We start from the raw sequence: 15,369 nt of genomic DNA on the forward strand, positions 1-15,369 counted from the left end.
GCTTAGGGTCACTGTCCTGTTGAAAGATGAACCGTCGCCCCACTCTAAGGTCAAGAGCGCTCTGGAGCAGGTTTTCATCCAGGATGTCTCTGTCCATTGCTGCAGTCATCTTTCCCTTTATCCTGACTAGTCTCCCAGTTCTTGCCACTGAAAAACATCCCCACAGCATGATGCTGCCACCACCATGCTTCACTGTGGGGATGGTATTAGCCTGGTGATGAGTGATGCCTGGTTTCCTCCAAATGTGACGCCTGGCATTCACACCAAAGAGTTCAATCTTTGTCTCATCAGACCAGAGAATTTTGTTTCTCATGGTTTTAGAGTCCTTCAGGTGCTTTTTGACAAACTCCAGGCGGGCTGCCATGTGCCTTTTACTAAGGAGTGGCTTCTGTCTGGCCACTCTACCATACAGGCCTGATTGGTGGATTGCTGCAGATATGGTTGTCCTTCTGGAAGGTTCTCCTCTCTCCACAGAGGACCTCTGGAGCTCTGACAGAGTGACCATCGGGTTCTTGGTCACCTCCCCAACTAAGGCCCTTCTCCCCTGATCGTTCAGTTTAGATGGCTGGCCAGCTCTAGGAAGAGTCCTGGTGGTTTTGAACTTCTTCCACTTATGGATGATGGAAGCCACTGTGCTCACTGGGACCTTCAAAGCAGCAGAAATGTTTCTGTAACCTTCCCCAGATTTGTGCCTCGAGACAATCCTGTCTCGGAGGTCTACATCAGTTCCTTTGACTTCATGCTTGGTTTGTACTCTGACATGAACTGTCAACTGTGGGACCTTATATAGACAGGTGTGTGCCTTTCCAAATCATGTCAAATCAACTGAATTTACCACACGTGGACTCCAAATAAGCTGCAGAAACATCTCAAGGATGATCAGTGGAAACAGGATGCACCTGAGCTCAGTTTTGAGCTTTATGGCAAAGGTTGTGAATACTTATGTACATGTGCTTTCTCAATTTTTTTATTTTTAATAAATTTGCAAAAACCTCAAGTAAACATTTTTCACGTTGTCATTATGGGGCGTTGTGTGTAGAGTTCTGAGGAAAAAAATGAATTTAATCCATTTTGGAATAAGGCTGTAACATAACAAAATGTGGAAAAAGTGATGCGCTGTGAATACTTTCCGGATGCACTATATATATATATATATATATAGAGAGAGAGAGCGAGAGAGAGAGACTTTTTAAAAACCACACTTACATTAAGTTAAAAAGTGTACTAAAAAGTAAAAATAAAAGGCAGGCGCTTTTGCTAAGATTTGAAGAAGTGTTTTTTGAATGTTGATTGATGAAAAGTGGCCACACTTTTATTTTATGAGCGATGTATGACAGACTTTTTAGTACACTTTTTAAGAGTGGTTTTTAAAAAGTATTTATATATATATATATATATATATATATATATATATATATATATATATATATATATATTATATACACATACATATATATAAATATACAGTTAGGTCCATAAATATTGGGACAGAGACAACTTTTTTCTAATTTTGGTTCTGTACATTACCACAATGAATTTTAAATGAAACAACTCGGATGAGTTGAAGTGCAGACTTTCAGCTTTAATTCAGGTGGGTTGAACAAAAAGATTGCATAAAAATGTGAGGCAACAAAAGCATTTTTTTTAACACAATCCCTTTATTTCAGGGGCTCAAAAGTAATTGGATAAATTAAATAACTGGAAATAAAATGTTCATTTCTAATACTTGGTTGAAAACCCTTTGCTGGAAATAACAGCCTGAAGTCCTGAACTCATGGACATCATCAGATGCTGGGTTTCCTCCTTTTTAATGCTCTGCCAGGCCTTTACTGCAGCGGCTTTCAGTTGCTGTTTGTTTGTGGGCCTTTCTGTCCTAAGTTTAGTCGTCAACAAGTGAAATGCATACTCAATTGGGTTAAGATCAGGTGACTGACTTGGCCATTCAAGAATTTTCCACTTCTTTGCTTTAATAAACTCTTGGGTTGCTTTGGCTGTATGTTTTGGGTCATTGTCCATCATCATGAAATGCCGCCCAATCAATTTGACTGCATTTAGCTGGATTTGAGCAGACAGTATGTCTCTGAACATCTCAGAATTTATTCGGCTGCTTCTGTCCTGTGTCACATCATCAATAAACACTAGTGTCCCAGTGCCACTGGCAGCCATGCACGGCCAAGCCATCACACTGCCTCCACCGTGTTTTACAGATGATGTGGTATGCTTTGGATAATGAGTTGTTCCACGCCTTCTCCATACTTTTTTATTGCCATCATTCTGGTAGAGGTTAATTTTGGTTTCATCTATCCAAAGAATGTTTTTCCAGAACTGTGCTGGCTTTTTAAGATGTTCTTTAGCAAAGTCCAATCTAGCCTTTCTATTGTTGAGGCTTATGAGTGGCCTGCACCTTGCAGTGCACCCTCTGTATCTACTTTCATGCAGTCTTCTCTTTATGGTAGACTTGGATATCGATACGCCTACCCCCTGGAGAGTGTTGTTCACTTGGTTGGCTGTTGTGAAGGGGTTTCTCTTCACCATGGAAATGATTCTGCGATCATCCACCACTGTTGTCTTCCGTGAACGTCCAGGTCTTTTTGCGTTGCTGAGTTCACCAGTGCTTGCTTTCTTTCTCAGAATGTACCAAACTGTAGATTTTACCACTCTTAATATTGTAGCAATTTCTCGGATGGGTTTTTTCTGTTTGGCTTCTTTCACCTGCATGGAGAGCTCCTTTGACCGCATGTTGTCTGTTCACAGCAAAATCTTCCACATGCAAGCACCACACCTCAAATCAACTCCAGACCTTTTATCTACTTAATTGATAATGACATAACAACAGACTTGCCCACACCTGCCCATGAAATAGCCTTTGAGTCAATTGTCCAATTACGTTTGAGCCCCTGAAATGAAGGGATTGTGTTAAAAAAACATTTTAGTTCCCTCACATTTTTATGCAATCTTTTTGTTCAACCCACTGAATTAAAGCTGAAAGTCTGCACTTCAACTGCATCCGAGTTGTTTCATTTAAAATTCATTGTGGTAATGTACAGAACCAAAATTAGAAAAAAGTTGTCTCTGTCCAAATATTTATGGACCCAACTGTATATTATTTTCAACTTTTTAGTCTTGGGTTTGTTTTAGTATAATTTTGTAATCAATATTTTAACACTCCCTTTAATCTAGCACTATCTATTGGTGAAACCTTTAACTATTCTTCATATGAAAATTTTATTTCTTAATTAACATGGATTTATTGATCAATTAGTGAAACTGATTATTGATTCATGTATTGTCATCGGAAGTGAGTAAGTCAATAGGAAGTGGGATAATTATTGATTACAAGATTTGTGCCAGACAACAAACAGGTGACGTTAAAATATGTGTGGTATAAATAATAATAGTAAAAATAGGCTCGGGAAGCAGTCTTATGCTTAGTCATAATAAAAGCTCAAGAAAAACATGAAAACATTTAACCAAAGTAAATGTTTATTAAGAAATCTGTTATTGAAATATCTTCCCAGTGACTTTTAAGACACAAAAATATTATTAAAGTTAAAAAAAAAATCTTCACTTCCCCAACCATACATAAATTCCATATTTAAAAAACTAAGTATTTAGAATGTTTCTTTAAGCTTATATAAAAAGGATTTCAATTGATGTGGAAAAAATTATATAATTAGGAAATAATCTGCTTTTAACACACATTGAAAGAAATCCATTAAATAATTGTCCTTGTACACCACCAGACTTTAGAAACCCTTTTTTGGAATTCAATCCAATGGATTATTTTCAAAGAAGAGTGTACAGATCTAGAAGGTGCTTTGTTGAGCATTTAAATCGGGGAATAATGGTCCAGAAGTTTTAACAGGATTCTTCTGGAGTGTAATTATCTCAGATGGCTCAGAACATACTGCTCCTATTTGACCGTGTCTTGACTCGTAAAGCTGCCTGGGATCTCGTCCATGTAAAGGCATTTGCCAGCTCTCAGCAAAATGATGAGAAGCAGAGTTCACCCAGCCTCCATGTGCTTGGAAGTAAGGATCTGTTCTGTGCGGCACAGGATTGTTTTGAACAGGAGCATAAGCTTGAGTTGGGTATAGCCCTGGACGTGGATTTATTCTGCAGAGATTAAAAGTAAAAAAAAAAAAAACGTTTAAATGCAAACTCTCACACATATACCTATACATACAAACAACTTTTATAACTGAAAATGTGAGTTTTTCCAACTTTAATTTTAAAATATTTGTTTTACCTACAGATGTGCTAAATTTTCTAGTTAGGTGTTTTCCTTTGCTTGTTCTACAATGAGCTGCTGCCTTATTGAGGGTGGGTACCTGCCTTGCACCCCTTTATGCTGCCAGAAGGCTCTGCCCAAGCAACAATGTGAATTGGATTAACGGAGTTTGCGAATGTGATGGCATTTAAAAGTCAAACAAACCTCTAGTTTACAGATGACAGAGTGGACATCACCAGTTACCCACCATTAATTTGCTGGCCCTGCTTAAGGAGGGGTTATTTACATTTTTTTTTTTTACTTTGATTTGATTTTCAAATCCTAAAAATTAGCAAATTAGACTAACTTGAGTTTTTTTTTTTTTTTGATTAATTTTAGTGCAATCATTCCATACAAATCAATCAATTTTTACAAAAAGTAGGATTAAAAACAAGTCGACCCCCACCCCTGAGAGAGAGAGCAAGGCCAACGGAGTAAAACTTAAGGCTTGTAAACATACCTAAATTGATGAGTTTGATAAGCCAATAGAGATGGATGGAGAAGAAAAAGAAATGCAGAAATAATTGCTTCCTCTGTGCTTTAAGAGCTTATTCTAAAATATTACTGATTAGATCCTGCCATGTTTTGAAAAAAATCTGTACAGATACTCTTTTGAGTATTTGATTTTTCCAATTTCAAATAGTATAAAACATCGGTTTGCCACTGTAACTTGAGTTTCTAAACTGGCCCAAAGTAAGCAAGCACACTGCAAAAAATGAAGCCTAAGTAAGTGCAAAGTATTTATATCAGGACATTAAATCTTGTTTTTCTTATTGCATGAATTATTGACTTATCAAAAAAATGTGTATATGATTTTTATCTAATTTTAAGAAATCATGTCAAGTTAATTTTGCTTACCCCACTGGCAGATATTTTTGCTAAATAAAAGCAAAAAGAAACTCCCATTTATAGATTTTTGTCTATGCATTTTTTGCAATATATAAACATGTACAAGAATATGCATTGTAGTGGATTCGGGCCTCCCCCAGTGTTCCTCCTGGTGTTACACTCCGTGTAATTGGTAGGTTTTATCATCTCATGAGCAGGGACTGCAATAACTGCCTCAAAGCCAGCTGTCAGAACACAACATTAGAGTCTGTCTGATGGTTTCAATTCTCTAAAAGACAGTGAAGACTTATGCTCAGCTATGAAGTATTCCAGTCTTAGGTTATGCCCGTTTACTGGTTTCACCACACCGCAATTGGACCTTATTTCTATTCTTGACTGGGGTTTCTTGCATGTGAAGCATGGCAGGTTATTCCAGCATTTACTTTTTTTTTTTTTTAATAAAAACAACTGGGAAAAAGCAGCAGCTTTTTTAATTGACAAATTATTATACTTCTAGTTACTTACTAAAGGTTAAATTGTAAAATGTTGACCATGAAACAGAAGCAAACGCTGTGCTTACCTTTTCTGTTGCATAGATCTCCTTTCACTGAGGGAAGCGGGAACGTACCCAATCTTCTCCCATTTTCGTAAAAATCGAAAAGGCATTTTCTTATCCAACAATGACGCTTTTGCTTCAGAAAAATCTAGCAATACACAAAATCCCTTACCATCTGTTTTTTTTATGTGTTAAAGAAAATGAGGAGGTTAGTGTGACATTAATTTTCTAGTTATGAATATATGTAAATAATCCTGATGATATATGACAGATTTCTCTCAAGACACATATTGATATGTGAATACCTCAGGCACTGGAAGAAAGTTATTGGCTATTTAGGTTGAGGTGGTGAAGATGTACCTCAGTCTATACAAATACTCTGCAGCATAAACACTTGTCCTCTCAATAAAAACTTTGCAAAGCATCACAGTGTCAAAGTAAACAAAATGAGGGTTCATAATTGCTACATTCACCTTTAACTTTGTACAACAGAAACTAACAAATAATTTTATCAACCACTAGCTAACATAGCTGAAATACCTGGCATTGCCCAAGAGGAAAATTATTTTTTTTTAATTTTTTGAGAAAAATATAATTAAAAAAAACCTTTTAAAAATAAAAATAAACAAATAATGAAGACTCATTAATGTGCTTGTCTTGCGGTCTTGTATGTATGTTACCATCCACTTTACACTCGGAACCAGCCAACTCTACTTAATTTCAAAAGCAACAGGGGTACGCGGTGGTGGTGCTCAAACATAAAGAATGCTGGCAGTCACCTCCAGTTCGCCCTCTGGTGGTTTTTCAGAGTGTCAACTGGATGATAACATGCACACAAGACTGCAACATCACCCCACTCCCTACCCAGAAGGGGATGAGTTAGGGTTGATTTCACCCCACGGTGTTTTTAGTCGACCAACGAGAAACGTTCACCAAATTTCATGAAAATCGCTCCAGTTGTTCAGGAAGTGATGCTGGAACATACATACACATAGACTTTTACATATATAGATTTCACATTTGCCATGCCATTTTCACTGCACTATTATCATTTTGTGAAAGAGACATAATGTGGGTAGGATCCCTTAGAGGGACATCAATTGTAATAATGCAAAACAAGTACCCAGTGGAGCCAAATGTTACATTTTTGGCTTCTTGCAAAAAAAAAAAAAACAGTCAATATTATTTAAACATTTAAAAATTATTTTTTTTAATAGAAGGATACAGATTTTTCCTATAATAATACTACTGACATTGCAGAGGAAAGAGGAACCTGGGACAGCAAGAGCAAATATTAGTAGAAGCCAAGGAACTGCTACTGTTGGAATATTGATCCCAAAAAACAGAGTTCTCCTCATCGACGACTTAACAGATGACATGCCAATCATGGCAAATACCACAGACGTGAGTCCTTGAAGATCTTCATTTCCTTCCAGTCCATATAAGACATATTCCAAAAAAATGCAAAGTAATCCAGGAAAAACTGAGAAGATGACAAAATAATAACAGTATTTCACAGTTCCCACGCTTTTTTCCAAGCTGATGCCAAAGTACCAGAGTATAACAATATTACACAATAAAGAGTTAATGTCAGCATGGAAGAATGTGTAGCTCAATAACTTGTATACTGAAAATTAAAAAAGGGAGACAGAAATTAGTTTCAAAACATTAAAACTTAAGATATATTTAAATGGCACACCCCTCTTTAGTAATATTTCCAATGATATATACAGTACAAACATAAATTCAATTATGATGCATGCCTCTTTTAAACTGTAACTTTACCCCTGCAAATAGAGTTTTACTTTCATGGAAGCAATTCTTTCATAAAAATAATAAAACAGAAAAAGGAAAATGTGGTAAAAAAAAATAATGCCAGAAGAAACACAAGACACAAACGGAGAGAAAAACAGAGAGAAAAAAAACTTGTAAATAAAAGAGCAACTGTTTTGTAAAACTTGTTGTGCTATTTTATGTGCAATCCTTCACAGCATTTCTAAATGCGGCACCCTTCCACATGCTGGTATTAACTTTTGTACTTCTTGATTAATCTGGACATCTTGATTTGCACACCTCGAACTCTGGAGGGAAAGTATCCACAAATACTTTAAAAGCAGATAATATGTCATTGAAAGACACAAAACCTAACACTCGCAACATTTTTAACGTTCAAGTGAACCTTTTCATCTTAATGCAAGTATCCACTAAACAGTTTTCTCCACAGCACACCTCACACATGTCATTAGGTTTCTTAAGTTTCACAATATGTTTATGGTGGAGGTGGTTTACAACACACACAAGTGCAGCAGCTCTCCATCAAATCTTCTGGGGATGTAATTCCTCCCTCAGGTTATGTCTGGTGTTTTTCATTAACTTCTATATGTGCCTTCTTGATGTGTGTATGAGAATGTAGGTCTACTTTGAGTTTTTTATACCCAAGGAATTGATTTCTGGCATATGTTCTGTTGTAGAAGAGGTCCTGAAAAAGATAAAAATTGATGTTATGCATCAAAGCCATTTTGTTTTATTGTGAGCGCCAAAATTTGTAGCAATATCCAGTTTTCCTAACATAATCTGAGCACCTTACTGAACTTATATTTTTATTAAGGGCACCTAGTGAGAATGAAGCTTCTTTTGTTAACCATGGTTACAACAGCCTGTTATAATTAGTAAATGCACAAAATATAAAGAAACAGAATTTTAATACAATTTTCAGAAAGCCATAAAGTTAGAAATATGCAACTTTGAACAATCAACTTTACAAATTAAGAACATCTTATACTAAATAACAATTCCTGAAAATGTAATGCATCTAGCATTAACAGTCCAAACGTTGAGACTTATGAAACACTGTGGTTTAGTAGCACTCGTTTTTACTGTAAAATTAGGGTCACACCTCAGTTTTAAAGCCTCTATAACTAATTAACATACAAGATTACAATTTTTTTTTAAATTTTATTAATTTTATTGCAATCATTCCATACAAATCAATCAATTTTTACAAAAAGTAGGATTGAGAACAAGTCGACCCCCACCCCTGAGAGAGAGCAAGGCCAACGGAGTAAAACTTAAGGTTTGTAAACATACCTAAATTGATAAGTTTGATAAGCCAATAAAGATGAACGGAGAAGAAAAAGAAATACAGAAATAATTGCTTCCTCTGTGCTTAAAGAGCTTATTCTAAAATATTACTGATTAGATCCTGTCATGTTTTGAAAATAATCTGTACAAATCCTCTAACTGAGTATTTGAGTTTTTCCAGTTTCAAATAGTATGAAACATCAGTTTCCCACTGACTTAAAAGAGGAGAGTTAGGATTCTTCCAGTTTAGCAAAATGAGTCTGCGTGCCAAATGTGTAGTGAATGCAATCACAGTTTGTCCTTCTCCACTTTAAATCCATCTGGAAGAACCCCAAACACAGCTGTTAGCGGATTAGGAGTGATTGTGACACCAAGGCTGTCTGAAAGGTAATTAAAAATTTTGGTCCAGAATGACGTTAATTTGGTGCAGGCCCAAAACATGTGACCAAATGAGGCTGGGACTTGATTGCAGTGTTCGCAGGTTGGATCGTGCCCTGGAAACGTTTTGGAGAGTTTTAGGTGAGACAGATGTGCTCGATATATAATTTTGAGTTGAATAATTGTATGTTTTGCGCATATGGAGCTCGAGTGAATTCTCTGCATTGCTATTTTCCACTCCTTTTCTGATATATTAATTGAGAGATCTTTTTCCCAGTGTCCTCTTGGATCTTTGAAAGGGTGGGACTGTAAAATTATTTCATATATTGCAGAGATGGTGTCCGAGTCCCTGAAATTGAGCAATATTTTTTCCAGCATGGACAAGGGTGCAAGATGAGGAAAATCAGGAAGGTTCTGTTTAACAAAAAGTTCCTCGTTTGAAGATAGTGAAAGGTGTAGCTGGAATATTATTGTTCACAGGATACAAAGACGTTGTCTATATAAAGATCTCTAAGCAAGTTAATCCCCAATTTTTTCCAGATATTAAAAACTGCATATGTTTGTGAAGGTTAAAAGAGATGGTTCTCTTGCAGAGGTACCACAGATAAAAGCTTCTCCATCTTAAAATGCTTTCTACATTGGTTCCATATTCTGAGTGAGTGAAGCACAATTGGGTTATTAGTATATTGCCGATAACTTGCATTTATTGGGTCACAGAGCAGGGAATATAAAGAAGTACTGCAGGATTTTAGTTCTATTCTGGTGCCAGGCCTGTGTATGTTCATCTATTTGTGTCCATGTTTTTATAGCTTGTATGTTTACTGCCCAGTAATAAAACTGGAAGTTAGGTAGAGCCATGCCACCTGCTGCCTTTTGTCTTTGTAGGGTGGCTCTTTGGACACGTGGATGTTTTGAGTTCTAAATAAATGAGGTTATTGTTGAATCTAATTGCTTAAAAAATGATTTATTGATGTATATTGAAATGTTTTGAAATAAAAAAGGAGCTTAGGAAGAATATTCATCTTAACAGTGTTAATTCTTCCAGCTAGTGTGAGATGAAGGGTTGACCATCTATGCAAGTCTTGCTTAATTTTTTCCATGCAGACAGCGAAATTTTGTTGATAAAGAGCTTTATGTTTACTTGTGATGTTTACCTCTAGGTATTTAAACTGTTCTGCAATGATAAAAGGGAAGGTGTCCAATCTAATATTATATGCTTGACAATTCACTGGAAAGAGTACACTTTTATTCAGATTAATTCTAAGACCAGAGATCTTTTGAAATTCTGTGAGTGCTGCTAAGACTGAAGGCACAAAATTTTGTGGGTCTGATATATACAGTACCATATCATCTGCATATAGAGAAATTTTCTGTTCCAGTCCTTCTCTGATAATCTGTAATAAGTCCTTATTTTGTTTAGGAAAAACTGTGATTAATGCTTGGCGAAAAGTTTGAGGAAGAGTTTGATTGTCTCTGGCTTATGTAAATGTTGCTAATAGGAGGGGAGCTAGCGGAGTGGAGAATTTCATATAAAATTCTGCAGGGTAGCCATCAAGGCCTGCTGCTTTCCCGCCTTGAAATGACTTTATAACATCTAGTAATTCTGATTACGCCAGAGGTTTATCGAGTTCCTCCACATTAAAAATGTCTATTTGTGGTATCTAATGTATCCAGAAATGCATTAGATTGTGTATCGTCTTCTTTAAACTCAGCAGAATATGAGGATTTATAGTAGTCTCTAAATGTGTGCATTATATTTTTGTGGCCAATGATTTTGTCTCCATTCCCCTTAAAATTTTGTACACCATTTATTGGGTACAATTGCTCGTTTTCAGCAAGTATGAAACAAATCGGAGATGGTCAATTGGGAACATTTTCTAAAATCTATTAATTTGACATGGACTGACTCTTTGGTCTCTTTCAGCCTCCTCTCTTAAGTCGTTGTAGATGAAGCTGAAGACCACCACTCAAACTTGTCCTGCTGGAAAGGAGAGCCCTGGAAGAGGAACATGCAGGGTTATACTAAATGCTTACAATTAAGCATTATGCGGTGTAAAATTTGGCTCCCACCATTTCATCACTTTCCCTTTTTACTATAAATCATGTATACTTTTAGCTGGAGAACTGTAACAATTTTTTGCTGCAGTGGAGGATGACACCGGATTTGTAATGGTTTAATAAATGTGTGTGTTATACTGATGAGAGAACCTTCTTATTAAGATATCTAATAGGCTGGTTTTACAGAAAAAAAATCTGACAACTTTAAAAAAAAACAACTAATTTCTGCACATACTGTCAGCCCTGCACATCATAGTTTTTATATTTAATATGTGACACAATATTGTCAAACAGTAGAGCAGGTTTCAGAACCTTTAAACTCAAGTGCACAGAATTAAAGAACAAATAGAAAGATAAAACATCTTTCAGAACTTTACACATTTTAAAAGCACACAACAGAAACAAAACTATCCAATTACAAAATAACATCCATCAGAAAGAAAAAAGAACATGCTTTCATACACAGATTCTCCACCTTACTCCTAAAATGCCCTTTATTATGCCCAGTGTTCTAATGAAAGGCTAATTGGTTTCCATCCATCCATCCATTTTCTAACCCGCTGTATCCGAATAGGGTCACGGGGGTCTGCTGGAGCCAATCCCAGCCAACACAGGACACAAGGCAGGAACCAATCCTGGGCAGGGTGCCAACCCACCGCAGGGCTAATTGTTTTTTTTTTTCTTAAATCAACTCTTTAACAGCATATATTATTTCTGCTCACCTTACGTTGAGTCACTTATACATCACAGTACATAATTTGTAAGTAATTTCAAGTGATGTGTATTTGAAAGGGTCAAAAAAGAACAAACTGTTCTTTGTGCTACTTACACCTCAGACAAGGTAACAATGAGGTAACAAGAAAAATGAAGCGATCATACTGTCTAAATATTGAGATGCATGTGGAATAAAATAAAGCAAAACAAAACAGATTAAACAAATCATTTAAATTAAAAGCTTGAGACAAGAAAAATCAACCTACATATTTTTTTTGGAAACTCATGGCTGATTTTATAAAATATTTACAAATCTGCTATTCTGGGGAAAGTCTAAACCATGGGCATCAAATACATATTCTGGAGGGTCTTGGGTTTTCACTCAAGCCACTATCTAAATTATATCCCTCGTTTCTTGTTTTGTTTTTCTTTCTTAATCAGCAGCCAAAAAATTATGAGATGCAAAAACTACCTGTATATATGGCCACCTAACTCATAAGTCTCAAACTCTATTTCCCAGAATCCACCATTTTCAGTCACTGCGATTTCATAATTAGAAGACAATTCTTATAATTAAGGACACCCTTTACTTTTGTGGCTTGTTAGTGCTCTCAATCTGCCACAAGAAACTTTTCAAAACCATTGATTCTCTTTTTCTGAAAGTGCGATCAAAATGCTTCACAGATGAGAACACAGCAATATTTTTCAAATCCACACCTGTTTAAGCATTTTATGGGTCATGCAAATGCCATCGACTCTGCTGATCAGCTTTAAATCTCATGGTTTGGCTGTTGGTTATGAAAAAATAATTTAAGACTTCTTGAATCTTAAAAAGGAAGTCAATATTAAGGCAAAAGCTGTATAGCCCATTAGCAGCATTAATTGGTTACCAATTTTAATTGCAACGAAAACATGCAGCCACTACAGCCCTGGTGGATTCAAGACCGATACCCTCTGATCTAAACGGAACTAACCAGATCCTTTCCCTTAGCGTTGGAAAACGAAGGCGAACATTAATGACTTTAATTCACTCAAATATAAATTATTGCGCTGCATTCTACAGATCCCCGTGACACAAAGACGCCAAGATACACGTTAACTGTAAAGCCTCGATTTAATTGTCCAGATCTAATCGGCCTGGTGAAACAATAACGGCATAGGATACTAAATCACACAAAGCTATGAACAGTGACGCTGGCTCGTCTCGAGACTGAACTTCCGCGTACTCACGGACGCACCTATGGTAGAACCTTACCTTTCAAATGAGCCAGCCCATCAGGCTGCAATGATAGTATCTCCGGGCTCACCCCAAATAAGGCTGTTGTAACAAAAACGCCGGCACATAACAGCAATGTTGCAAGCGTTGCGCTTGTTATTTCCAGCTGATGGATGAAACTTTTCATTGTGGTCACTAGAAAAACTGTCATTGCATTAAGAGAAAACCGTGTAAAAACCCCTGGACTAATATCAACCAAGGGGTAATAAATGCATGGAGCGAGGTGATATTAGCGTAAATACTTCCTCAAAGGTTATGATTACAAACTCAAAAGACTCCAAGCAACAAGATAGGTGTGCAATTCTTCTTCTTTGGTAATACTCTTGGTATATTACCGCCACCTCCTGTGCGGAGGGAAAACTCCTTTATCCATTTAATACACTAAATTCCAAAGTCCCGTGTTTCTGCTAAATTTCATTAGTTCCTTGCTTGTAACAGTGCTGTTGTTGTTTTCCCCCAGATTAGATGCTTTAATGATAGTGTTCATTTTAGTGTTCATCTTTGATTTTTATACAGAATAGAGTGGAGTAACACTTGGTTGTTTCCTTTGAGCCGCATCTTACAATTTCCATCTCCGTGTCGACCTATAAATACAATCCTTAGCCTACTTAATATTACTTCTTCTCTGGTTTTTTCTTACCTATTTAAAAGGGATAACATTGTTATGAATCATATACAAGTATCTGCCTTTAACTGCTCCTTCCCACTTTTCCACATTTATTCTACTTTTCATTATAATTCATTCCGGCTTCAGTTTCAGCTCTGTCCTTCTCCAACACTTTTTTGGCTAATGCATCGACAATTTAATTTCCTTTCACCGCAACATGTGCTGAAACGCAGACCAGCGCTATAAAATTCCTAACTGACTCATACAATTATATAAACGCAAGATTTCCTTAAGCACATCCTGCCCGGACAAACATTCACCTGCTTTAGTGGACTTTAATGCTGAGTGGGAATCTGAACAGATAATTAGTTACCATTGGTGTCCTTACTTCTTTCTGATCTTTTGATCTATCGGTAAATATTTGAAAATACCACGCCCACTTGCCTTTTAAATAGTCCTCCACTAAATAGTTTATGTTAATTTTCATTCCCTTTCCAGTTCCAAAAGGATATCGTCTATGGCAGGCTTTCCTAGGAACCAACTATTGGTTGGGCAAACTGAGAGATTATATTATCAATTTTTTCGTTAATAATTTTACATAATCCTGCTCGTTTACCGAATCCTGTAAATCGCCTTTTGAGAATCATACTCCTAACTATAATTCAGAATGTTCTTATTTGAAAGTTGTTTTCCCCGACTCTTTAATCTTGCCCATAAGTTAAGGTCTAATTGAATTATTCTGCATTCCAGAGGCATCTCCACTGCCTCCACCTGTAAAGCTAGAAATGGGGTCGTAGGGAATGCTCTCAACACAACCGTAAAGCTTGAGTTTGTATCACATCGCGTCTGTACGCAGCTGATTCCATAAGCTTGGCTACCATAATCACATACAGATCTTATCATACTACAATAACTGTTAATAAGTTTTGATTTATTTGAGCCCCAGCTAGAACCTGACAAACATTTTATTAAATGTATCACCTTCTTGTATTTATTCGCTATATGAAGATTACATTTTATTTTATTATCAAACCAAATACAGTATGTGTAATTAAGTTCTTCCGGGGTGATAACTTGTTGGCGACACCACCAAGGACGGGACAAAAACCGGATACACTCGGACGTAATATGCATGCGCACACTCATAGTGCTGCTGCCTAGCGATAGGCATTTCCATTCAATTCATTAAACTTATTCTTTCGAAGTACCCGTTTAAGAGATACGTTTAGTTTGTTTCCTTTTTAGGGATAGTTTATGCTGTAGTTGTGGCGCGGGGACTCGGGGGCGGTTGTGAACCTCTGATCGATTCACAATTATTTGATTAAATAATTTAATGAATTACACGATGAATGCAACGTTTTTCTCAGTAATTATATTTTGAATGGGGATATTGACATGAAATTTTAACCAGATGTCGGTAAAAAATCAACTAATCCACACATACAAAGAAATCAAAACAAATAAGTCTATAAATTATGTGTAATAAAATTGAATGACACAGGGAAAAAGTATTGAACACATAAAGAAAAGGAGGTGCAAAAATGTATGGGCACCGAAGAAACCAGACGAAATCTGTCAGTATTTAGAAAGTTATACTGCCA

General features: G+C 36.4%; 1 protein-coding gene across 1 annotated transcript; it reads right to left on the reverse strand.

Moving 5' to 3' along the window:
• Positions 1-3,461: 3,461 nt before the first annotated feature.
• On the reverse strand, positions 3,462-14,055 carry rhbdd2 (rhomboid domain containing 2). Its single transcript, XM_039756767.1, has 4 exons — positions 13,141-14,055; positions 6,880-7,281; positions 5,679-5,829; positions 3,462-4,116 (listed from the first exon to the last, which is right to left on the reverse strand). Exons 1-4 carry the CDS (start codon positions 13,310-13,312, stop codon positions 3,807-3,809), a joined length of 1,035 nt encoding a protein of 344 aa, XP_039612701.1. The 5' UTR covers positions 13,313-14,055; the 3' UTR covers positions 3,462-3,806.
• Positions 14,056-15,369: the final 1,314 nt, after the last annotated feature.

Source organism: Polypterus senegalus, chromosome 6, assembly GCF_016835505.1.
Source record: "Polypterus senegalus isolate Bchr_013 chromosome 6, ASM1683550v1, whole genome shotgun sequence".
NCBI lineage: Eukaryota > Metazoa > Chordata > Cladistia > Polypteriformes > Polypteridae > Polypterus > Polypterus senegalus.

Excerpts from the sequence above, each read along its gene's own strand:
- rhbdd2 (XM_039756767.1), bottom strand. The coding sequence starts at position 13,312 with ATGACAGTTTTTCTAGTGACCACAATGAAAAGTTTCATCCATCAGCTG. Across the intron at positions 7,282-13,140 it reads TGGGCTGGCTCATTTGAAAG|TATACAAGTTATTGAGCTAC; the intron begins GTAAGGTTCTAC and ends TTTAATTTTCAG. Across the intron at positions 5,830-6,879 it reads TATTATTATAGGAAAAATCT|ATGGTAAGGGATTTTGTGTA; the intron begins GTATCCTTCTAT and ends TAAAAAAAACAG.